The following is a 27,448-nucleotide window of genomic DNA, read 5'->3' as shown; positions in this document are numbered from 1 at the left end:
ATGAGGTTATTGAAAATACCATGGCTTGGGTCAGGTGCACCTTAGTCCTCAAGCTGACATCTTTGCTCTTCAACACTTTAAAAAGGTCTTGTGCAGCAAATTTGCCTAATGCAATATGCCGTTTTGATTTCTTGACTGCTGGTCCCATGAGTGTTGATAGTTGATCCAAGAAGAATGAAGTCCTTGACAATTTCAATCTTTTCTCCATTGATAAGTATGTTGTTGATTGGTCCAGTGGTGAGGATTTTCATATGGGAGACACTACTTAATGGGCACAAGGTTTTCTCTTCAGGTGAACGATAAGGTTTTGAAACTATATAGAGATGGTGGTAGCACAGCATTGTGAATATACTAAATGCCTCTCACCTGTTCATTTTTAAATGGTTACTTTAGTGTTATTGGATTTCACCTTAATACAATTTTTTTAAATGATTTTTTAAGTTTTACTCGAAGGAGCCTGGAGTTATAAGCAAGGTGCTTGTTCACCATCTCCTTACTATGCCATTTTTGTGGATCACCCTGAGGTTTAAAGAGGCAATAAACCCCATGTCCCTGCTGTCCCAGCCCCAAGTCAGCTACTGACAGAACCTCAGCACAATCCCAGCTCATTCATGGCTTCTGTGTGAGTCTACCCCCCGTACTGGGAAGTTCAGGGGCCAGCACAGTAAAGGATGCAAATGCAGAGAGTTGTGTTTGGGGCTGGGGAGTCATACTGCTGTACCTAACCTCTCTGGGTCTTAGTTAATTCACCTGTAAAACGGAAAGCATATTCACACTTAGCAGACCAGAGGTAAAGTACAGTACAGTTAAGCCTTGAACAACTTCAGTTTGCACAGCACAGGTCCACTTACGTGTGGATTATTTTTCCTACTGCTACAGCATTGAGCTCAAATATGTGCTAACTACCGGGGTGATATGAATCCTCTGCATTATGAACAATTCATCTCCAATTAGAAGGGATGGGAGTGTGAAGGCTGGCAGTTATTAGAGACACTGCTCATGTGGAGACGATTAGCATCATGCGGCATTTTAAGCAGATAGTTGTAACATTTGCGTTCACTGCCAAAGCAACAGGGGAAAAAAAGCCACAAACAAGTGGGCCCACACCCGCACAGTTCAAGCCCAAGTTATTCAAGACTCAACTGTATATGTAAAGCAGATTGTAATGAACTTGGCATACACTTGTTAAGTGCCTTCAAGTCGGTGCCAACTCATAGTGACACTCTGTAAGGTTTCTGAGGCTTTTTACAACCTTTGTAGGTGCAGAAAACCTCATCTTTCTCCCATGCTGGTGGGCTCGAACCTCAAACCTTGTGGTTTGAAGTCCAGTGCTTATCATATGGAGCCACCATGCTCCTTAGTACACACTGGTGTTGTTAAGCACCGTCAAGTCAGTTTGGACCTGCTGTGATGCTGTACAGGGTTTCCTAGGAGCAGCTGGTGGCTTTGAACTGATGACCTTGTGGATCATCACACCAGAAGCCCGGCATACACTTGTTGTTGTTGTTAGGTGCCATTGAGTTGGTACCAATTCATAGAGACTCTATGCACAGTGGAACGAAACACTGCCCGATCCTGGGCCAACCTCACTACTGTTGCCACACTTGAGTCCATCGATGCTGCCACTTGGCCAATCCATCTCGTTGGGAGTCTTCCTCTTTTTCTCTGACCCTCCACCTTACCAAATATGATATCCTTCCTTCTCCAGCAACTGGTCCCTCCTGACAATATGTCCGAAGTATGAGAGACAAAGTTTGGCCATCTTGGCCTCCAAGGAGCACTCTGGCTGCACTTTTTCCAAAACGGATCTATTGGTTCTTTTGGCAGCCCATGGCACTTTTAGTATTCACCTCCAACACCACAACTCAAAGGCATCAATTCTTCTACAGTCTTCCTTATGCACTAGGCATTCAATAAATACTTTGAGTTCCGGTGTGATGCTGTAGGATAAGGTCGGTGGTGTTTATTGTTATAAAATAAAATAATTTACATCCTGTTTGAATCACAAGGTTGGCAGCTCAAATTCATCAGCTGCTCCTTGGAAACCCTATACAGGGTCACTATGAGTCAGAACCAACTTGAAGGCACTTAACAACAACTACCACCAACAACCAACAAAAACTACAGTGAGAACTGACTATATTTAAGACCTTTGTTAGAAGTTCAAGGGCAGAGAGACAGAGAAACAGAAGAGTGATTGATTAATGCCTTCAATCTCATAGTGGGTTAGGGAGTGAGAAGCAAATCCCCATGGAATTAACCAAAGTAACATTTCAACTGAGTGTCACTGACTGTAAGTGACTCAGGAGATGAAGGGAGATGGAAAGAGCTCACTGTGCTGGTGTTGCCTGGGAATTTTCCACTAAACAGGTGACATGTAAGATGACCCCTCAACTTATGCCATAAATCAGTGAGAACGAGGTGAAGTAAATTTGAGTGAAGGAGTGGAGATGGGGGTGTGTCTGTAACAGAGTCATAAGCCTGCAGACCTAGTCTAGACTTTACAGGTATTTTCTGTTAGTTCACAACATTGAAAGTTGAGAAGATTTCCTTTTATTAGTTGTAAACGAAGAAACACTGACAAGAGTAGGCCCTCCTGTCATATGGAAATCAGGGTTTAGAGCTGACTTGTCTCCCCAGTCTAACACTCCATTAATGTTGACTGGTCTATGGACATGTAAGTTTGTAACTCTTGGTCTATCCCAGGGTGAGGAGCCATTTTCCCTCCAAGGGACATTTGGATATATTTGTAACACTATCCATGGGCCATATGAAATTATCAACTTAAAAATTAGCCTGCTATATTTGGTCATTAGAAGCCAGGACAGCTAGACTTCATCTCTCACACTTTGGACAGATTGTCAGAAGTGATCAGTCCATGGATCACGCTTGGTAAAGTGGAGGCTCAATGAAAAAGAGGAAGACTCTCAATGAGATGGATTGGCACAGTGGCAGCAGCAATGGGCTCAAGTGTACCAGCGACTGTGTGGTTGGTGTGGAACTAGGCAATGTTTTGTTCTGTTGTGCATAAAGTCGGTATGAGTTAGTACCCACTCGAGGGCACCACCAGAAACAATATTTGGTCCAACATTAATGAACTCACTCCCTAATATGATGGCTGGAACTGTGGTTGCCATGGCAGGGCCACACCAAATGATTTCAAGGGCCTTATCTGGCTTGTGTACCTGATGGTCCTTACCCCTGGTCTATGGTACAGCTGTGAAATAGTAATGGACTAGACCACACAGTATAACTAAACATTAGAGCTAGGAAAGTGAGTTGGAACCAATTCCTGAAGGGCCTCAGGGAGCTAGTTAGGAGCCTGCTGCTCACTCTGTAGAATATTAGAAGTGAATGTAAGTTTCAAGGCAGAGTGACAAGAGAGATTGGAGAAGTCAGATTAGATTAAGGGAGGAGTGGGTTAATGCACTGGACTGCAAAATTGGCTAGATCTGCAAGGTTGGCAGTTTGAGCTTACCAGCTGCTCCTCAGAAACCCTATACAGGGTAGCTATGGATCGAAACTGACTTGATGGCACTTAACAACAAGGAGGGTAAGGTAGGATGAGTTTCCATGAAACATGTTGAGCTTTGGTTTCCAAGATTACTCTAAGAGAAACTATACAGTAAAACAAACAAATCCCAAAACTACCAACAACCAAACAACCAAAACCAAAGACCAAAGTTTGCCAAAGAGGAATTACGATTATGGGAGCCACTCTCTAAAGATTATGGCTGAGGCCATATGAATTCTCGGATACAATCATGGGTCCCAAAAGCAAGTGGCCTGAAGGCTAAAGTGAGAGGGCAATGGTGGCCGAAAAGTGAGCTAAGGAAGGGCAAAGGAGAAGCCGAGAAGCAAGAGAGCTGGAAGATATACATATCAATCAAAACCAACAGAAAGAAGAATACCCCCCCCCCCCAAAAAAAAAGAACTGACCAGACATTTCAAATGCTGCTGGAGGCTGCTCAGCTGACTGAATCTCCAAAGTCACAGACTGGCGGGTGGATGGTACTGGACTGATGGTCTCTGAGGCGTGCCCTTCAGCAAATGGAGCGGACTGGGACTGACTGTAGCCTAATTTTAATGAACTAAGCTCTGGTAGTGTAGTGGTTACGTATTGGGCTGCTAACCTCAAGGTCGATAGTTCGAAACTACCAGCGGTTTCACATGAGAAAGATAAGGCTTTCTGTTCCCGTAAAGATTTACAGCCTCGGAAACCCTGTGTAGTAGGGTCACTATGAGTTGGAACCAACTCCACGGTCCTTAACAACAACAAACACCAAGGATATTTTGATAATAGCTCTTCTGTTATATATCACATTGTTTTTCCTCAAAGACTTTTCTTACTATTGTATAGCTCACTGATTAGCAACAGCAGTTGCTCTCACATGTGAGCCAGGAGAAAAACATTTCTCCATGATCAATGGAATGACCATTTTATTTAAGAATATAGATTGTGTTAAGTGTCATTGATGTTGTCATTGTTGTTAAGTGCCATCGGGTCAGTTCTGACCCACAGAGACCCTGTATAGGGTTTCTGAGGAGTGGCTGGTGAGCTTGAACCGCCAACCTTGTGGTTCAAACAGGACTTTGGTCAAGTGCTTATCCCAACAGTGCCACACCAGGATATAGATTAGAATGTAGAATGTAGGGGGATATTGAAACTATAAAGGTTTGAAATCTCCCAGTTGAAAATAATGAGAACTTGAGAACTCATTTCCTATTACTTGTCTTTATCTCTTTGAAAAGTATGTAAATCTAAGTGGTCTCCTCTTTGAAAAGTAAATTCGGGTGATCCCCCCACCTTCCTGTTTGCTGAAAAGTTTGCTGGAAGGAGATTAGCATAACCTCTGGTGGCCCAGCCCCAAATTGCAAATCTACCTTTTTCTATAAAGATCTGAGACAATTAACGATTATTATTTTGCAAATATGAATGTAATGGGTTCTAGTCACTTAGCTGTATAAACGTTACCATTCCTGTCTGTCTGCAATCTCTTCGGTAAACTGCCTGTGAAGTATCACATTTTGATTTAATCTTTATTCAATAAGACAACTTTTCTCTTCTGTTACTGTGATGAGGCTTTCTGCATTTTGTTCTATAAGTAAATTTCTCCAACAATGTGAACTCTTCAATTCTAAACTGCCAGCATCTACCAACAAAAATTAATGTCTGGTTCTACAATTAACTCAGCCTGACATAAAAGACCTCTCTGAGTTGCTAGGAAAGAGGCTGATCTACAACACGTAAATGTGCTGGACCACAAAGTTGGTTTGAACTGCAAGGTGGGTGGTTCAAGTTCACCAGCTGCTTCTTGATGACACTTAACAACAACAACAATGCAATCTTAGGACTCCTTCTGTGGTGCTATCAGCACTGGGCTAAGAACCACAAGATCAGCAGTTCAAACCCACCAGCTGCTCCTTGGAAACCCTATGAGTTGGAACTGACTCAATGGCACTTAACAATGACAATAACCATGGTTCCTAAGTGCCTGTCAATGAAACATTCCAAAACTTCATGAAACAAAAAATGTTATTTAGGTCTAAGTTTCACAATTAGAATCCTGGGACATACCGATTTCCAAATTTCCAAAAAATTATGTTATTTCCAGAAATTAGTAACTTTACTTGAACCAAACTTCTAAGATAAAAAATGTTATTATTTTTTATCTCCCAAGCACCAAGAGGAGGAAGTGTGGTGGCTCTGTAGTATAAGCATAGGACTGTGAACCACAAGGTTAGAGGTTAGAGCCCAACAGTCACTCTGTTGGAGAAAGATATGAGGCTTTCTACTCCTGCAAAGGAGCTCTGGTAGCGTAGTGGTTACGAATCGGGCTGCTAATCTCACAGTAAGCAGTTTGAAACTACCAGCTGTTCTGCGGGAGAAAGATGAGGCTTTCTGGTCTCATAAAGATTTATAGCCTCAGAAACTCTGTACAGGGTCGCTATGAGTCAGAACCGACTCCACGACACATAACAACAACTCCTGCAAAGATTTACAGCCTCAGAAAAATCTGTATCGGGTTGCTTTCAGTTGAACTGACTTGAAAGGACTTCACAACAAAAATATAAGGACCAAGAAGAGTTTTTATGATCAGGTTTCTTTCAAAACATAAAATACATCATTCTGAATATTAACATTTTTCTGGCCACTGTGAATCACTAACACTAAGTTTAGAGAGGTAAATTTTAATTCCTTGTTCCTGGCTAACATAAATTCTAGAAGTAACAGAAAGAAGTTATTCCTCAGAGATTATCAATGGATAGTGAATTGCTACTTTCAAAGCAAAAATTTAGTATGATTAGTAGATAAGTTGTTGTTGTTAAGCACTGTCCAGTTGGTTCAAACCCATAGAGACCCTATATAGGGTTTTCAAGGAGCAGCTGGTGAGCTTGAACCGCCAAACTTGCAGTTCAAATGGCTTTGCAGTCTGGCACATTAACCCACAGGGCCACACCAGGACTCCGGGTAAATAAGAAGCGGGTTCAAAAAGTTCAAGGAAAAAAATCCATTATCTTTCAATTCCATTTTTTCATGAACTTTTAGAAGCCCCCTTGCCCACTTAAAATACAGATATAAATTTTATTCACTTAAACTAAACACAATTAAGGCTCTTTGTAAATAACCCAGCACAAGCCCTTACATAAATCAATCACTTCCAAGACAAGAACATTTACTCAAATGAATTGCCTATGTTTAAAAGTATTTCTAGGGCAAATAAATAAACCAGAGCCAGACTGCAGGTATGCCTTTGTGTTCCCGTTTCCCGTATAGTCAGGAGAGCTCTTTTCAATCACACACAGCTGCTTGCTTTCTTACACAGGTGAAAGAAGACCTGTGGTTTAGGGCTACAAACATTTGGTCATAATTGCTTACCCACCAATTACCCACAGTTGAGCACTATGCTTTCTGCCATAAAGACTATAAGATATGGTTTCAACTTTATAGAAATTGATTGGAGAGATAATTAAAGGACCACAGAAGTCACCCTACACTAATGAATACTTCCCTCCACTCATGTGAGTATTTCAGCAGCCTCCATACTCCAACTGCTGCGTACCACCCCCAACCAACACACTTTTTGATTCCTACAGACCCAAATTTGCTTTAAACTACATCTATTCCTGGTGTGGTGCTGTAGGATAAGCACTGGACCACAAGGTCATCTGGACTGCAAGCTCGTTTGAATTGCAAGATCTACAGTTCAAACTCACCAGTCACCTCACAAAGTCTATCCAGGGTCGCTATGAGTCAGAACTGACTCAACAGCTCTTAACAAAAACATTCCTTACTATGGAGTCCTGCTATGTCACTGTAGGAGATAAGCACTTGACTGCTAATCTCAAGGCCGGCAGTTCAAACCAATCAGCAGCTACCTCAGCAGCTACTGCTATGAGTAGGAACAGACTAGACACCACTTACCAACAACAACATTTCTTACTATGCAACAGAAAGTCAGTGCACAATGAGGAAAGTGCCATCGAGCCAGTTCTAACTTATAGTAACCTGTACAGGGTTTCCGAGGAGCAGCTGGTAGGTTTGTTTACACCAGACATGGACTCAAATGCAGCCATAACTAATCATAAATAATACACATGCTCTGAAATGTTTCATAAACTCAAACACATGCTTACTAATATTATCTAATTCTCAAGTTTCTCAATGATCAAAAGCTGGAAAAGTATATTTTATGACAGAAATCTTTTTAAATGTACATGAATTAAAGATGGTTATATCAAATGATAAGTATTATTCCAATCTTACCACTGTGGATTTCTAGATGGTACTGATGAAACAGAATTTTTTTTAAAAGACTAAACATCATCCCCTGAAGGCTATCAGCTAGTGTAAACCCCGTCATCAAAATTTTAAGTTGTGCACACTATGCCATCAGCAGTGGCAGAACTTTCTACAGACGCTATCAGTAGTCAATGAAAATGGCTTGTGACACCTTCAAATTCACATTAAATCAAACTGAGACACAAAGGGCCATATTTCAAATGTCCAACTCTTTGGAGAAGACACAAAATTAGGTGAAAAAAATCATTTGTCCCTTTTTTTTTTTTTTTCATTTTCTTAGTCTTAACAAAATAGATGACCTGACACTATTATCATGCAAAGACAAAAGATGTGTTAGCAAGCAAGACAGGAAGACAATTTAGGGATAAAACTAATTTGCTCTAAGTACTCTGTAAATCTCTCTTCATAACAGGTATTCTATAAAGCACATTGAAAGGGTTGTACTAAGAAGCAGCACATGCCTTAAAATTCGAACTATCACCAGTCCTGATATATAATACTCCCATTCTCCCAAAATTATTTTCACTTTTAGACTGAAAAGTAGAATATTAGCCAGAAATGCAATGGATAAATTTGAATGAAACTCTTCAAAGGATTAAAGGCTTGAAAATTAAAAGATCCACCAAGTATACTAGACGCTGAGTGTGGAGAAGTCCACCAGGTCTGCAGCACAAGAGGAGGCAGTATTGTTCTGAAAATGATTTTCTGTCACTATTTAGATTACAAGATATTCTGGGATTTGGAGAGGGGGTGGTGTTAATTTTCTATACTTTCAGTTCACCCTTATTTTAACAATTTCAATTGCATATTGATTTCTGAGTTTTGGGGAATGACAGCTAAACAACAGCCTGATTTAGAAGTCTAAAGGCTGCAAAACAGAAGAAAAGAATAGTTTCCATTGTAGAGCAAGTAAGCCCCAAGGGCAGAAAATAAGGATAATGGGAAATGGGAGGGCAAGGTTCTAATGAGAAGACTGCAAAGAGAAATGAGGAAAAGCTCAATTATACGGTATGTTAAAGGCAAAAATTCTCCCACTCAAATATCCCTTTTATACCTATGCTTGTCAGTTGCAGCAATTCTGTGGCATTGCATCCTTTAAATGAAGCAATAATTTGACTGAAGCACGCTGTGAGAGATTAACATGCAGTGATTATAATCAACACATCCACTAACACATGCTTCTTCATACTTACAAGACTATCTGGAGAACACACTCTTACATACAAAAACGATAACAATGACAACAAAACACCAAAAGCAATACTCCCGTGCCCTTATTTTCTAATGTTGTTGTTAAGTGCCATTGGTTCACCTCATAGTGAGCCTGTATAGGGTTTCTGAGGAGCATCTGGTGAACTTGAACCTCTGACCTTGCGGTTCAAACTGACTTTGCAGTCTAGCGCAATCAACCCACACCAGGACTCCATGGTCCATTGCTTACAGAACACTAAACTTTTGGGGAAAGATGCCAGCAACATTTAAAAATCCAGAAAAAGGCATCTGATAATCTCACTTTAAATCCATTAACTGTGTGTGGGGAGAAGACACAACATCTCTGAGAGAGGCAGTTGAAAGAGAGTTCACATTTTGACACTACTTAAACACAGCTGCAAATAAATTCAGTTGCCATTGTTACAGTGAAACTATCATTTTAATAAATTACTAGGTTGTCAAACTTACTACTGTCAATATCCTGTCTTCATGAATTTCATGAAGTTTCTGCTGCTCCTTTCAGTTTACTACTCCAAAAAACACCTGACTCATATCACACATTTAAATCAGTTTCTGAAAATGCAACTCAACACACTAACAAAACCATATGTACTTCTACTAAAATTGTTGTTGTTAAGTGCCACTGAAAAGGTTCCGACTCATAGTGATCCGATACAGGATTTGAACTGCCAACCTTCCTGTTAGCAGTCCAGTGTTTATCCCGTAGCACCACACCAGTACAATATTAAATATGCCAATAGACTCAAAACTCACTGAGAAAACACTGTTATAAATGCTTCAGATTTTAGAATATTTTCCTTTAAAAAAAAATTATTTTATTCTTTAGTTAATGGCAAACTGAGAAACTGTGCTACAAAAATTATTTTCCCAAAGAACTATACACAGAAAAGAAAGAGAAGTAGCAACTTTTATCCTTAAAGGGTATATATTAGGGTAAAGTTATATATCCTATGAGAATATATTTAATTACTAAAGTTGTTATTTACTCCTATGAGGAAAAAAATAAAAGTACACTATTTCAAAAGCAACATTCATCCTTAGCCAAAGAGACCATATTAGATTTAAGCCAATATGTTATTCACATAATATTAAAATTGAGGACCATTATGGCCTCATTGGAGTCCTGGTGTGGCGCTGTGGGTTAATGCCTTGGACTTCAAGGTCAGGTTGAACCCCAAAGTCAGTGGTTCCACAGATACTGTATCAAACTGTTCAAATGAGAAGGCATTGAAACTCAAATCTTAGTTGGGTTTCGTTTAAGGTGTTCATCTTCTAAACAAGTCTGATCCTACCCTACGTAGCGTCCCTATGAGATGGAACCAACACAACAACATTGAACAACAAAACAAAACAAAAAAATGGCCTCGTCATTCTACATAACTTTGTAACCAATGGACAGCTATATTAAACTTTTTAAATCTGAAAAGAGATTATTACTGTATACAATCTGGTTCTTTGACAATTGACAATTTATGCACCCAAGGCAGATCATGGCATACCAGGATACTTTTTGATTTTAAACAATTTATCATCCAGCTGTTCTAGAATGACGAAAATGTACTGAACTACAAAGAAGAATATAACTAAGATTCTTCCATGAAAGTCTGTCTGAAGAGATGAATGTCAAACTGAATTTGAGGTGGGAGGTAAAGCATCTCAGGTGAAGCAAATAATGTTTCTCTGAATGTAACAGTCTTGCGTGTATTTCATTTAGAACACAGTGTGAACAAAACTTTCAAAGGCTATCTTATCTACAGCTTCTGGGGGTGGTGGTGGGGAACTTTCACACTAACCAATCAGAAAGTGGTTGACATCTTCCTCAAAAAAATACTTAATCATTGATATGAAACAAAGTGTATGATTTGTTAAATATAAAACTGATGATCTTGTCTGTAAACCTTCACTCAGTTCACAATAAAAACTAAAAAAAAAAAAAACTTAAAGGGGAAAGTTCTTTATAATCCTTATAGTCTTTATAGTCAGGAAGTTGTTTAGTTTTTGAGATAATTTTTCCTCATGCACAGTCCTCCATTTTCCAGTTCTTATCTTCCTATCTTCTTGAGATTCATTTCTCATGTTGTTGTTAAGTGCTGTCGAGTCCATTCCAACTCATATTGATTCTATGTATAGGGTTTCTAAGTAGTGGCTGGTGGGTTTGAACCACCCACCTTTTGGTTAGCAGCCCTACAGTGCTGTACTAGGACTGCGGTCACCATACAGTATTTATTCTGTTTTCAGTGTGCTCTAGACTCACACTTGTACTCTCCCTTTAAAAAACCGACTATACAATAGTATAGTATGAATGGTAAAAGCCACACATGGTAAAACCAAATATAAGTAATTTTCTTGAATCTAATGTTACAGCCTTAGTTATCCAAGTATTTTATTTTCTATTTTATCATTTCCCTACCAACATACACCCATACACACATCTCAAGTAAATGATAAGAGTGCATTCAGAATAAATAAGGGTAGAAAACAGAACGATAATCATAAAATGAAGAGTCTAATAAAAGCGTTCCTCTCATTATATATATTTACAACCTATATTGGGTTATAACTAAGTAAACTACATTTCTCTAAATGTTGAATCTCATTGGAAAACTGTAACACTTTTCTAAGTTTCCAGGCGGAAACTGTTGGTAATATGGAGTCCTGGTATGGTGCTGTAGGATAAGCAAGCACTGGACTGCTAGCCGCAAGGCCAGTGGTTCAAACCCACCAACTGCTTCTTCAAAACCCTGTATAGGGTCACTATGAGCCAGAACTGACCTGTCAGAACTGACCTGACAGCACTTAACAACAACATTAAAAGTAAATTCCAGATTATAAACTATAGTTCAAATTAATGGAAGGATAATATGTAATAAATATGAGAATAATGCAGTTTAAAAAAATGCATCCTGATGAGCCATTTTCATTCTCAATAGGAAGTATTTCCCTGAAAGGGAGCTATACTCCTATTTATTACACATCCTCATCCAGTAAATATCTTCCTTTGCCCATTGGTTATCATGTAATGCAAACTTCCACATTTCCATTATTAATCAGTGTGTGTTAATGACCTTCGGCTTGAGCTCTGTCTCACTTCATTTCACCTTGCTTCATTAGCAACAAGGGTATTAATTAACCCACAGTCTACTGGCAGTGTAGAAGCATCAGTTCCCTTGTTATCATACATAATATCACATGTTCAAAGGTGGTGGGACTAGACTAGTCTAGAAGATGAACACCTTAACGAAACCCACGTTAAGATCTGAGTTTCAATGCCTTCTTATTTGAACAGTCTGATACAGCATCCGGGAACTAGAGTTTCTCTCTCCACTTTCTCTCTACCTTCCTTGAAGCATTAGCTCATCTGTGGCCATCCTGCTCACAGCTGGAAACCAAGAAGGGAGGCTTTGTGCTGAGACTGGATCCCTCTTAAGTGGCTACCTAAGTGCCTGATTTGAGGTTTACAGCTAGAAGTGAATGGTAGATTTGTATTCAGTTATGCTTTTCATCCATGAAAAAATTATCTTTCGGATAAAGCTAAGAATATATCCAGGTTCATTTCCAGATTCAGAGATTCACGTTACCACTGAAGCAGCTTAATTAACTTATCCAGCCTCAGCGTCTAAATCTGTTAAATGGGGACAATTATCCTGCCAAGATCCATTTACTGGAGAGCACGTTTAAATCAATGAATTAGTGTGTCTTTAGTAGTATTGGATCTGGGAGAGGCTGTAAAGATCACGTGGTCCAGTTTTCTGCATTCATAAATGAGGTAACTGAGAAGACATTTCTACCTATTTCTGATGACTTCATCATTTTGTCAGCATTCATTTATGAAGGCTCTCAATGTGTTGAATGGAACTACTGGTGTGGCACTGTAGGATCAGCACTGGATCACAAGGTCAGCAGTTCAAACCCACCAGCTGCTCCTCACAAACCCTAATGCAGGGTCACTATGATTCAACCACACTTAACAACCATGTTTTGATTAGGGTCAGCAGATACATATGCATAACATTCTCCAGATTAGTCATTAAGAGTTCCTCAGTGGGGCAAATGGTCAAGTGCTTGATTACTAGGTAAAGGACGGTTGTTTGAACCCAGCCAGAACTGTCTTGAACAATCTGCCTGGCAATCTGTTTCCTAAAGATCACAACCTTGAAATCCCATGGAGCAGTTCTAGGCTTCACACGTGGGAAAGCCACGAGTGGGGAACTGGCTCGACTGCAAGGAACAACAGTATGATTAGCACTGAGAAGAGAAGCTGAGGGACCTGCCCAAAAAACAGGCCTAACAAAAGCTAGAGTGCACATAGAAAGAGCAGGAACTATATACTCTTTTACTTCTGGCTCTCTGGCATCACCATTTGGGACTTTCATTGCTAGTTGTAGATAGCTATTTCCAGTCTTTGCTTTAGTTGGGAAAACAAAAGCCTCACTGAGCAGTGAGGCTCTTCATCTGCATCCGAGGCACACCCAGGGCAGCTGGAGTTTGTGCTAATAAATTTATTTAGTCCTCAGTTGATTTTTTTTATTAGAGCATATGCAAACAAAATTAACCTAATATTTAACAATGACAGGTTCATAAAGCTGAAAAAGACCTCAAGCGGTAACCCAGTCTAGTCATTTGTCTTTGAGAAAGTTATTTTCACAGTTCAAGATGGTAAAATGCTGATATCCTTATCCAATCTTTCCTTGGCTGCAGATTGCATGGCTTCTCACAGTAGCTAGCAACACCAGGGGATACCAGTACCTTTCTTTTAGTTTTATGTTATTTCTTTTATTTCATTCTTAATATATCTCATGATCATTTAAAAAATATGTTAAATACAATATCCCTCAGCATCTCTATTTTTAAAAAACATTTAGATATAGTTATTCTAAACTAGTACCCATAATGATATTATTTATTTAGCACCCATTATGTAGTGCTGTGTTAATGTGCTGTACTGCAAGGTCGGCGGTTCAAGCTTACCAATCACTACTCAGAAACCCTATATAGGGTCGCTGTGGGTTGGAACTGACTTGATGGCACTTAACAATAATACCAAGGAGCTCTGGTAGCGTAGTGGTTACGAATTGGGCTGTGAACCTTAAGGTCAGTGGTTCAAAACTACCAGCCGCTCCACAGGAGAAAGATGAGGCTTTCTACTCCCGTAAAGATTTACACCCTCGGAAACCCTGTACAGGGTCGCTATGGGTTGGAACCGACTCGATGGCACTTAACAACAACAGTAACAACAATAATACCAACATTTAATATAGAACCAGTATCATTATGGGTACTAGTTTAGGATATGAATCCTGGTATAGTGCTGTGGAATGAAGTGCTAGACCACAAGACTGGTATGAACCACAAGGTTAGTGGTTCAAACTCACCAGCTGCTCCTCAGAAACCCTATACAGAGTTACTACGAGTCAGAACCAACTCCACGGCACTTAACAACAACAATTTAATATATGGGCCCTGGTGTGATGCTATAGGATAATTCCTGGGCTGCTAACTTCAAGGTCGGCAGTTCAAACCCACCAGCTGCTCTCGAAAACCCTATACAGACTCACTATGAGACAGAACATAACAACTTTAACATATAAAACTTTCCTATTTTATTTACTTATTGTCCGTCTCTCTCCACTAGCATATAAACCTCCAAAAAGGTAATGAGTTTGTCTGTTTCTGTCATAGCTATATCCCAGCATCCAAACAAGAGTTTGGCGCATAGTAGGAGGTCAAAAGATATTTGTGGAATGAAGGAATTAAGTTTTCTGAGCTATTCATTCAGGAGCAGACAGAAGTGAAGGAATTCAATGCACCGTTATTTGACAGGAGCAAGGTGTAAAGGAAGGAAAATGTGAAGGAAGCACAGGCCGAAACCACGGTAACAAACACTATGCAGATGTCATCACTGGAGCTAAACTGCTGCTTTTCTCCTGCTACAGACTCTTTCTGAATATCCCAAAATGGCTTGCTCATAAAACACTGCAAATGGATTTTACTACTGAGGGTAAATCAAGGCTATTAATTGAAACTGTTATAATAGCATAATTTCTCAAAGGAACTTAAAACGTTTCTCACTGGACAAGGTTATAAACAAACATCACAAGGTATATAGATACTAAGCCTGGGATTCCTTCCAAACTGGTTATCACACCAACATTCTAACTGCTCTATGAAACCTACTGCAATCGAGTCTATTCCAGCTCATGGTGACCCTTTATAACACAGTTGTTGTTATTGTTACGTGCCGTTGAGTCGGTTTCGACCCATAGCGACCATGTACAGGGTTTCCGAGGCTGTAAATCTTTACGGGAGCAGAACGCCTCATCTTTCTCCGGCAGAGCAGCTGGTAGTTTTGAACTGCTGACTTTGCAGTTCACAGCCTGATTCGTAACTACTACTCTACCAGAACTCCTTACATAACACAGTAGGACTGCTCTTTTCGGTTTGTGAAATCGTAAACCTTTACAGGAGCAGACAGCCTCATCGTTCTCCTGTGGAGCAGCTGATGGAGTTGAACCGCTAACTTTACGGTTAGCAATTCAATGCTTAGCCCTCTGCAAAGAAATGTAGCAGTAATATAACATAATGTGATGTCAGACCAAACATCTTAACCCCTTGAACAATGGCGAAGTGATGACAATTTTAACACAAAATGACTAAGATTCTGAAAGTCATCTAGCTCTCTCCCAGAGCCTGAATTCTATAGTCCTTGACACTTTTTAGAGTCCTGGGTGGCACAAATGGTTATGCACTCAACTACCAACTGAAACAATGGTGATTCAGATCCACACAGAGGCTCCTAAGAAGAAAGAGCCTCTCTGAAGACACAGAGTCACCGTGAGTCCAAATCGACAGAACAGCAACTGGTTTCACTGCTGATTGTATTTGGAAAGAAAATAGCTTGATATTGATCCCTTTGAATCAAAGACGTTTTAGTAATGGAAGACACTTCAGTGGTTGTCTAATTTATAACAGGTACAAGCGCAGAGGCTGGTTTATTAATAAAGCCCAGGTCTGGGACTCAAGTCTCTAGAACGTCATTTTAGAACCTTTTCTATTTTGCTAATGTTCATTTTCATCTTGAAAATGTTATTTCTCACAGAAAAAGTAATGTGTGAGATGGAAGGGACACCCAGAGATTTCTTTGTGTGATCTAACCCTTGCAAAATCAAAATGGGTTTTATTCATTATATGATCCATTATTTTCTTATTTCAAGAGTTGTACACACACAGCTGTGTGTCCAGTACCTCTGTTCCCTAGGATGGCTTCGTTTTCTACAACTACTTCATGGATGGACCACTGGTACAGGCTTGTGAATTTTGACCTTCTCTGGCCACAGAGACTCCAGGGCAGAAACCAACCAGAGGACATGAGGCCAAGGCTCATGAAGCATTGGATGGGGTTCGGGGAGTTGAAGGGATGAGCGAGGAAGTGGGGAAGAAGGCTTGGGGACATGGGGGCATGGAGGAAGGGGAAGATGATGCCCATCATGCTCAGAGGGACAAAAAAAATACATCTCTACGTATTAGAAACCTGGAATTAATGTCAAAAGTAAGAAAGCAAGAACGTGAGTCAAAGCCAATGTTCTACTTCAGTGGTTCGGATATGTGGTTGAGTATTAGTTAGCATCACCTGGGGAGCTTTTAAAGCCCATAATGTCTGAGCCTTAAGCTTCGGGTCAATTAATCAGACACTCTGAGACTAGGACCCCAGGCATTGGTACTCTTGGTAGTGACCCCATTGCTTCTACGTGCTGCTACATGGAGAAGAAGTGTGGTTTATTTGTTATGTGACATTTTCAAGAGAAGAGACATAAATGCAAGAAAATTTCATATGCAAGAAGCATTCCCTAGCTTCAAAATCATGAAGAGACTTACCGCCACCTATGCAACGGTCTTCCTATCCTCAAAAAGTTTCAGCACTGTAAGAGTCATGCCGGGAACAGAGGCACCTAACATCTTCCCAAGAATCCTTAAAAGGCAAAACAATCAAAGAACACCTCCACCTAAATTGTCTACATACATAACCTTCTTTTCCACTACAACAAACATTTGTGACTTGATTATTAGAATGTTGGCAAGATATATATATATATATATATATTGAGTTAAATAAAAAGTGAAATGCCTGTCCTAGCTTCATGCAAGGTGATGGCAGTGTACTGCCCATCAAGCATAGTTTTGGGATCTTATCGGTGAGGGAGACACTCCTGTCACATAAATCAGGCACTTTCACAAGTGTTGTGAAACAGTAAGCACCGTACTTCCTCAGTAGCATGGTCGACAATCTACCACCAATACTGAGATATCTAAGAAAAAACAGATACAAGCCTAAGCAGACACTTCCATACTGAATGTATGTTAATAGAAAATACTGAATGATAACATTTTCAAGTTAAAAACACACACACTCAGCCATGCCTTGAAATTAGGCCAGGCCTAATGAGAATCCAACGGTAAGCTTTACCTGACTTGACATATTCCCACTGACTAGTCTATTCCTGCTCTTTACATGGTGTTCTTGAAAACCTGTGAGAAATGAGTAATTTTCCTCAGAAAGGTGAATAAAAGGTAAGGAAATGAGAATTGGGAGAAATCACAAGAAGCATGAAGGGAGCAAATAATGCATTTCCTGCTATGGTTTCTCTGAGGAAGGGCTGTTGTAACACAGATTTAGAAAGAAAAATCAATAGGAAGGTTTTTCTCTATATAATCTATTGGATACACAGCGCTTTTTGCTTTGTTGAAACAGAAATCATTATTCCCAACAGAAGTATGTTTAAGCAAAGCACACTTTATCCTCCCCAAGATGGGGAAAGGGTTAAATAAAATCAGCAGCCACTGCAGAGGATAGCTGAGCCAGAACCTGCCTCTCCATCCCTCCAGTTCCTCTACCCACACCACCATGTTTTTTCCTGGGTTCCCCTGTAATTCTTCTGGGCTGGGAATGGCCAATGACGTCTGTCCTATTTCTGAGGAGAAGAAAGACAAAGTTGCGGAAAGAGTTTGATTTTTCTCTGTTCCAAAATCTTCAAGTCAAGCCTAACTTGAAAGAAATGGAAATTTTAAAAAACAGCTTCAATCACATATCAAGTTCACAAATAAATATCCCATTATCCAACTCAAGTACTTTTTCCATTTTGAACAATTAAGGATTATAGATAGAAATATTCAAAAAGTTAAACTGAACTTCATTGCTGTTGGTTACTTAGAAGTGCTACTGCTAATTTAGTTAAGTCACTGTCATCTAGTCAAGTCTGGTTCATAGTGATCCTATACAGGGCTTCTAAGACTGTGAATTTTATGGGAACAGAAAGCCTTATTTATCTTCCTCCCATGGAGCTGCTGGTGATTTGAACTACTGGCCTTATGGTTAGCAGTCCAGTGCTTACCCTACAGCGCCACTAGGGCTCCTAATTTAATAAACAGAGGGAGATAATCATTCATGAAGATTTCAAAGCTGACTGCAAAGAAAGACCCAAATGCTTTGTTAGTTTTTCTATCCCCTTTCACTGTGCATTAATGCACCAGACTGTAAAGTCTGTTTGAACAGCAAAGTTGGCAGTTCAAGCTCACCAGTAGCTCCTTGGAAACCCTATACAGGGTCACCATGGGCTGGAACCAACTCTACGGCACTTAACAACAACAATTTTAGAGTCTGGAATCCAGGTGTGGTGGTGTAGAAAAAGCACTGAACTGAACTTCTAACTACAAGGTCAGTGGATCAAACCCACCAGCCTCTCCTTGGAAATCCTATACAAGCTTGCTATGAGTTGGAACTAACTAGGTGGCACATTGTGGTTGTTAAGTGTCATTGTGTTGGTTCCTACCCATGGCATGTAACCAAATTTAAGAGTTTTTTTGAAAAAAATCATTCATTCAGTCCACAAATGTTTATTAGGTGACTCTTTGTCCCTCATACTGGCAGTGAGGGGAGGAATGTACGTAAGGGACTGTGAAAACAATTATGGTTAAATGTGGTCTGGACAAAATTACTCAGGAAATTTATTAGTAAGGTTTCTTTTAAGTATCTTAAAATTTACTATTATTTTTAACTCAGCCTGATTTAGTGATACAGTACAATATGATTTTCTTAGCTGTTTTCTATTCTATTCTTGATTAAGGTAGAAACAGAAATGCATTAAATCACCTGAGTCCTTCACATACTTTGGCATTCTCCTTCCTATCCCACCCAACTAGATGTACTTTTTGCTATTTGTATGTTAGTATCACTCCGCATGAGAAAGATGAGGCTTTCTGCTCCCGTAAAGATTTACAGCCTCGGAAACCCCCATACAGGGTCACTATGAGTCGGAACGGACTCCACGGCACACAGCCACCACCACCATCAATTCATAACAACTTCACCTTGTCCAATGAAAGCATAAATGGTCTTATTTACTGAACTCTCAGAGTCCTGGTGTGGTGCTACAGGATAATGCACTAGACGCAAGGTCAGTCTGAACCACAAGATTGGCAGTTCAAACCCACCAACCGCTCCTTAGAAACCCTATACAGGGTTGCTATGAGTCAGAACCAACTGACACTGCAGCACTTAACAATAACAACGAACTGAGCCTTCATCTACATTTTCACAACAGAGGGACTTCTGTAGAAAGGGAAGGGAAATTAATCTCTTCTCTGATTCAGTTAGTTACCTTACCTAGTCTCAGTGGGTACAGGAATGGAGGAGGTAAGAATACGGACAGACTTCAGCTTCCAAGACCATTGATTTCCTCCCATCCAGACTTTTCTCCACTGCCATTGGGGGCCACGTGGAGGACCACCATATGGCTCCACACAGCACAGCCCCATATGGCTCCATCTCTGTAAAAGGGGCGCTCAAGAACATAAAAACGCTGCAGTATACTTTTATTGCAGCCCCTTCTCATTTTCCTCCATCTGTCTTCCATATGGTTTATACAACTCTATTAGCTTCTTGCACATGTAGGTCTTTTATAATGAGGAATGGCAACCTGGCCAAGAAAAAAAACTAGAATTCACCTCCATCCGTGACAAGGGGTCTCAGCTACTTCAAATAAATATCTGATTCACTTATTATTCAGATTAGAACAAGCTAATAATCACTTTTCTTACATTTACACATGCTAGTTAATTTTATTCTTATTATATTTCTTTTAATTTTATCAACAAATCCACATGGAGGTTTTTCTGCGGTATGGTCTTCAAATGCTTACTTGAAATTTTGAAGAACTCCATGTAACTTCCACTTAAGCACCTCAATTATGCACATACCCAACATTTTCTCTAGTCTTCACTCCCTCCACCCCAATAAAAGTCTCATTTAATTGGAGGGAAAAGTGTTACCATGAGCTAGAATCAGGTGAGGCTGACCTCAGCTGGCCTCAGCGGTGCTCCAAGGGTCAAGTCCTGGTCCTTTTTGCTTCGCTGAACACATGGCTGAAGTGACATGTGTGACCTCAAAGTTAGCATAATTAACAGAGTGTAGTGAAAGTCATTGTTGTTAAGTGCCATCGTGTTGGTTCTGACTCACTGCACCCTGTACAGGGTTTCCAAGAAGCAGCTGGTGAGTTTGAACTGCCGACCTTGTTGTTCAAGTTGAGTTGCAGTCCAGTGCTTATCCTACAGTGCCACACCAGTGAAAGTCACTAGGTCCCACAATACATAGTCATTTCCTAACAAGAGGAAACTACTGGCATTAACAACAGAAATGAAGTTAAGTTTCTACTCCCAGAGTTAAATATTTGTAAAATACTAATAAACACCAGGGTCAGTCTCTCAAAGGTAAACAAACAAACTACTGGAAAATTAAAACAAAGTAAAAAAAGAGAAATCAATCTACACTTGATTCATTTCTGTGTCTAATGGTATTAACTAGACTCAAAGTCTTATATTTTTAAAAAAGCATTCAACCTTCCCAAACTTCTATTCATGTTTAAAGTTGTTCTTTCCAAGACACACAACTAGTCTGTAATCTAGTCCAAAACCCCTACGTAAGCATTCTCGTCAACCACATAAGGAAAATCATGTCCATTGCCCTGATGATATCTGATAAAGCAGATAGCGGGTAAAGCAGGGAAACAAGAGCTCAGAAACACCACTATTAATCTGTAGACATACAAAACCAACCCAGCCAATGGCAAGAGGATATGATTCTTCTTCTAGTTTAATTGTGTATGTCTGGACATGACAACTATTAATTTCTCCCTAAGATATAAGCAAATAAAACATTTATTTGAATTTTGAGAACCAAACTATACCATTAGGATACATGATTGGGTTATTTTGCTGTGTATATTTTTCTTAAACCTCTTTACATATTTTTCTTAATATCCTTTAGAACCAATAGAGACCCAGATAAGAACTGTGCACAGACAAAACTACTGAGATACAAGGAAACTCTTGCTTCCCCTTTAAGCTGTCACTTCACAATCTCTCCAGTTTGTTTAAAAGCTGAGGGAGTTCCCTGCAGTAATGCAACATACAATTGCCTTTGCTTGATGCAGTCAACCTGCTACAAACTGAAGCTAGTACATGATGGCTACAAAAGTAGGCTGTAGACAGAAGATCAAGCTGCAAAATTCAAGCTACAGCCAAGAGGCCTCTTCATTGGAATAACTGCTCCAGATGGGGACAAGTGACAAATTCTGGTTAAGAAAAGCAAGTCCTCTCCCTTCTATGATATAGGAAGTTGGTAAAGGGAGCGGCAGTGTTTCTTAAAAGTCCATGGGTGCAAAAGTGAAATGGACGTTTGGCTCCCAGATTAAATAAAAAGAACAAGAAGTCTGATCAATAAGACTCCCGTGAATTATGGTTTTCTGGTGTGAAAAACTGTGAGTATGGTATTCTGCACACCAGGACTTGCCCTGAGCAAACACTTTATAAACCACTTCAGAGGAAAACTGACGAAGTTGCTGCTGAGCATGTACTTAGTTGCTGAATTGTTGTACATTTCAGTAGGGTGGCTACTTCCCCCTAGCTCTTCCTAGATGCCAGGTGAATGCTTGCTAACTCATCCCACCACACACCCCTTGTATTTATTCATATTGCACACTGGATATTAAATGTTGGCCTCTTGCCAACTGCCTTTAGGTGAGCTTTGGTTTAAAAAAAAAAAAAATTGCCACAGAATATCTGCCCTTCATAGAATTTTCTTTGTACAGTTACTTCCCAGGTAGCTGCTGGGGACCTACATATGTCCATTTACTGGTTTAAAATAAAACAACACAAGGCAAAGGGGGAGATACACAAATCAAAAGCTATTTCTCCCCACCCTGGTTTCGGCTGGCAGTGGGCATCTTGCCCCTAACCATACTGACGAGGGTATCAGCAGCTGTGAGTCTAGAAGCAGGAGACCACTGTGCCTTACCTGTTTCTTTGTCCTGGACTTCTTCCAGGTGCAAGTCATTCAAAAGATGCTCCAAAATCTTCTCTGGCGTCCCGGACACCACCACATATCTGTCAGAGAGCAGAGAGTCCACTGAGTCATCCTCAGTGGAAGACTGTGAACGGTTACTCCATTCATCGTCCTCATCCTCCTCATCAATGTATTTGAAATAAGGCACATCAAAGGTAGGCAAGGGCAGTTCTCTGTCTGAGAGAGCCGCAGTATCCTTCCTCTCTAAATGAGGGTCAAAGACCCTCAGCCGGGAGCTGCCCATTGTGAACACTTAGTAACAAAGGCATCCCCCTAAATGCTAAAAAGATCTTGCCATTGCCGTCCTTTCACGGGGAACTGAATCCATCTGGCTGCTAAGAGCTCTGCAGTCAGCTTGAACGCTCCAGAGAGAGGCGGAGAGAAGAGAGAAGGAGGGAGGGAAGAGGAGGCAGAGGGAGCGAGTGAGATGGAGCCTGAGGAGGGAAGGCAGGCAGGGAAAAGGAAACCGGAGCGCGTGCTTCCGAGGGACTCTCACCTCCCATCACTCTCCGCACTTCCAGATGTGGGGGCTGGGCTCCAGCCCGGCACTTTCTTCAACACCAAGACGTTCTGGTCTTGCTCTTTCACCTGAACAGTAGTCACTTCATCCTCTTGCTTTAATTTCAAATGGGAGTGATGGATGGAAAGAGGAAAAAGGGAGACGAAAATTTAAAAGGGAAAAAAGAATAAAAAAAACACCTAAAGTTACACTTTCTGGAGTTGCTTTACACCATAATTCCTTTTAAAGATTCAGGATAAATTAGAAAACTGGTAAAGAATTTCTGCCAAATGGTATAGTATCCAAGCTCAACTATTATGGAAAGATAAAACAGTGTTTCATTCTGTTGTGCATGGGGTCAGTATCCAATGGTGCTTAACAACAACAAAGCATTATAAAGACTTTAAAGAAAATAGGAAAACCATGGGTAAGTCAGAGAACTCATTTAAAAAAACTACCTGGACAACTTGAATTAGAGACACCAAAGTGCAATGTCTCAAAAAACATAAATTATTAATTTGATGCATACCATAATCTTTTACCTGGTTGATGACTATTACACAATCTCTTAGGCTATTAAAATCAGAGAATGATATTAAACTTACATCATTTAAACACTTAAGCAATAAGCAAACCATATGAAGTTGTTGTTGTCAAGATACATCATATTTGTTTACATCACTGCCTTACTTTAAAAGTGGGCTCAAAAAATGACGCATTTAGTCATTCAGTTTAGCTTTGTTTTTTTCCCCAGATTTGAGGTGGCCTTCAAATTTATCACGTACTTGTTTTGCCAGAATACAGTAAGCAAAAAGGTTCCTCTAGTTAGAATCTCATCTAGCAGAATTTGGATCTCACACTGCCTTCCTTCATCTCAGTTCATTTCTAAAAAGGAGAGAAGGATGCAGGATCCTTTCTGCCCACGCAGCTTCCCGGGGCCCCGGCAAGCATGGCCGCTGACATGGCACTGTCCGAGTGAGCCAGCCAGTCCAGCGGAGGGCTGACTGCTGACCCAGCAGGTTGAACTCAGGCTCTGAGTGATGAGAGCCCCGGAGCTATTAGTGTGAAATCCTCCCAGTGTGTGACACCAAATTAGTGCAAGGGCAACCCATGTAGGAAATCCAGCTTCTGTGTCACTGAGGATGTGAACAAAAGATGAAAGCCAAAAAGTTGACAGCAAAAAAAAAAAAAAAAAGAAAAAGAAAAGAAAAAAGAGTCTCACTTTGAAAAGCATGATGTCACTTCTTTAAAAAAAAAGTGAAACATGCCTTGGGATTCCTAGTATGTTTCTCCTACCTACAAAAATAACAGCTCACCAAACCCATTATCCTGGAATTGAATTGGACTTAATGGAGAAAGCGATAGTTCTTCCCAATGGATAAACAGTACCATATCCAAGGAGGAAGAGTTTTAGAAAGGACAGTGAGGATGGTAGCGCCACTTCAATGTTTCTGACCTGCATATACAGCACTTGTTGAGACAGCATATGTTTTACTACATCTATTTCCATGAGAAAAAAAAAAAAACCAACTTAAGTACCATACCCACTATCCCATAGCAGTCAGTTCTATGACCTCTCAGGGAGTCAATATACTTTATTTACCTTTTATAAGGATAAAAAGGAATTCTGGTAGCATATTGATTACGAATCTGGCTGCTAACCTCAGGGTCAGCAGTTCGAAACTACAAGCTGTTCCGTGGGAGAAAGATGAGGCGTTCTGCTCCCGTAAAGATTTATAGCCTCGGAAACCCTGTACAGGGTCGCTATGAGTCAGAACCAACTCCACGGCACACAACCACACAACATAAGGATAAAGGCAACCTGGTATGGCACTGTGGGATAAAGTACTGGACCATAAGGTCAGTTTAAACCACAAGGTTGATGATTCAAACTCATCAGCTGCTCCTTGGAAACCCTATACAGGGTCACTATGAGTCAGAACTGACTCGACACAGCACTTAACAACAAAATCAGGATAAAAACCAAACCCATTTCTGCCAAGTCCGTTCTGATTCACAGGGACCCTGCAGGACAGAGAAACCTGCAATCTTTTGGTAAGCAGACTGCCACATCTTTCTCCTGCAGATGGAATAGTGGGTTTGAACCACTGATATTTTGGTTAGCAGCCGAAAATGTAACCACTGTACCACCCAAGCTCTTCCTTAATAATGATGTCCACTACCATCACTTTGATTCCAACCCCCAGCCGCCCTATATAGGGGGGGTTCCAAGGCTATACAACTTTGTGGCAGCAGACATCCTCATCTTTCTCCTGTGGAACTGCTGGTGGGTTTGAACTGCTGATCTTATGGTTAGCAGTCCAGTGCTTATCCTAGAGCACCACCAAGGAACCCTTTTCATAACGATGTTGTTGTTGTTAAGTGCCATCAAGTCAGTTCTGACCCACAGTGACCCTATGTAGGGTTTCTGAGGAGCAGCTGGTGAGCTTGAACTGCAAAGACACAAATTTTACCATGGAGGCCTGCTGTGGTACTGTGGGATAAGCACTGGACTGCTAAATACAAGGTCAGTGGTTTAAACCTACTATCATTCCTTATAAACTCTATACAGGCTTGCTGGGAGTCAGAGTGACTCGAGGACCCACCACCACCACCAAAACAAAGCTGCCATAATTGCCAATAAATCAGTGATACAACTGGTATTTCAATTCCTGGTGTTCTGATTCCTAAGACAATGCAGCCACTTAGTCATTGGAGTTTTCCAGAATTTTGTTAACAACACAAAATATTGGTACTGCTAAACAGTAATATAATTTTATGGTCATTATGTTTTAATCTTTTAGTGGCAAATAATTTTACAATGTAAAACTGATGTGCTGTATTACATTTCAGCAAGGTCAGACATGCAGCTACTGTGGCAATTAATGCTGGATAGTCATTGTTGAGCTCCCTGAGGACGGATGTCAGTGTGACTCTGGTAACATGAATATCAATGTGTCATTGCCATCTTTCATTTCTCTAAAGGGTTCTTTTGTTATCCATGTGGCTGGAGTGAAATAAGGTGGCCAGAGAGGGAGGCATATATTGACCAAAAAAACCACACACAAAAAACAAAATAACCCAAAAACAAAAGAAGGCTCTGAGATAGAGAGACAGAAATAATTCGGTAAATAGTAGATTAGAAATGACAAAAATCTTTCCCTAGTTTCCTCTAATAGTAAGCCAATACTTATTTTATATGAGCCTGCTGTCATTCTGAAGTACATTTTACATTCTATGTGCACATGATATATGGCATTATTAACTTCCACGAACAACGCAAATACATATGGATGGGAAAGGCTCTCTAATGTCTGTGTAACTCATATGTATTACATGGCTGTGCACAGAGTGGCCACACTCTGCTGGGCAGGGGAAGAGCTGAATCACACTGGTACACTATCAACAGCGTCTATGTCATAGCGATAGTTTCCATCTTGAAAGCCTGTTCAAAAATAAAGGCAAAAAGCAGAAAAAGCAATGCATTAAGAGAGATGTAAGTTATCTAAGATTGTCATAAAAAAGGTAATAACCCTTTGCATTATATCTGACTATCAAAGACGAAGATAAAATGAATACCTCCTGACCCATGTGTCCTGAACTAATTACTCTTCCTGAAAAATAGCACAAGTACCAAAGCCTAGGTTTGGGTATAAAAATGTATTCTTCTGCTTGCTTGGTTATAAATAAAACTATTTTAAGAGTATCCAAGGAAAGCATTAAAGATTTAGTTTATAATTTTTCATTCAACAAAATAGTGAGGGCCTCCATTGGGTCAGGCATTATGTTGGGTACCAGGTGACTATCAAAAGACTGCCAGGCAACATTGTGGATTGAGACTAGAAAACATACATTTAGAGTTTAATGACTTTCTGTCTCAGGGTTCTTGAATCTGAGAGGGGAATAGCGATTGATGAGGCCTACCTAAGACACCTCTATTGTTTCTTTAAGTGTTGTTGAGCGGGTTCTGGCTCATAGTGACCCTATACACAGGGTTTCCAACGAGCGGCTGGTGGGTTTGAACTGGGGGCCTTGAGACTCACAGTCCAGTGCTGATCCTACCGTGTCACAAAAGGGAAAGCAATCGAAGGTAGCAGAGAAGAGGGAATTGGGGGTGGCTGTCGGCACATCATGAAAACAGCTCATCAGTATATGGCACCTGGTCAGGGAAGCAAGTGAGCCAAGAAAGAAATTGAAAAAGTTTCTCTCTGGGGAAGTACAGCGGTGCTGAAGACAATTCCCACGCATACTACAGGAGCAGGTTGGTGGTACAAGAGGAGGAGGAGGCAGAGAATGGGGAGGCTTTCATCAAGGAGGCAGATAACTGAAGTAAAGCAGTTCTGGTGGTCAAGGCTGAGAAGGAGAAGCAGCCTCTGACATCTGGGAGATGGCCTGGTTCCACAGTGAGGCCTTGGGTTTACCACTTGAACATAAGCAGTTTAACAGACTATCAGCATCAGTCAAGGTCTCTCTGTGATTGTGACGGAACAAGACCAGTCCATCATCATGGCTCAACGTA

The 27,448-nt window shown here is 40.4% G+C and overlaps 1 protein-coding gene across 1 annotated transcript in view; it reads right to left on the bottom strand.

The window, feature by feature from the left end:
• RAPGEF5 (Rap guanine nucleotide exchange factor (GEF) 5) overlaps positions 1 to 27,448 on the bottom strand; it is a 330,713-nt gene that overhangs the window by 70,734 nt on the left and 232,531 nt on the right. The window contains exons 10-11 of the mRNA XM_006832222.1: positions 22,927 to 23,045; positions 22,383 to 22,471 (exon numbers count right to left, since the gene is read on the bottom strand). Coding sequence (XP_006832285.1) covers positions 22,383 to 22,471; positions 22,927 to 23,045 — 208 coding nt within the window. The remainder of the gene's footprint in view (positions 1 to 22,382; positions 22,472 to 22,926; positions 23,046 to 27,448) is intronic.

This window comes from Chrysochloris asiatica, unplaced genomic scaffold (assembly GCF_000296735.1).
Source record: "Chrysochloris asiatica unplaced genomic scaffold, ChrAsi1.0 scaffold00006, whole genome shotgun sequence".
In the NCBI taxonomy this organism is placed as follows: Eukaryota; Metazoa; Chordata; class Mammalia; order Afrosoricida; family Chrysochloridae; genus Chrysochloris; species Chrysochloris asiatica.
The sequence above is the reverse complement of the archived record's forward strand: the minus strand, read 5'-3'. Positions and strand labels throughout refer to the sequence as shown.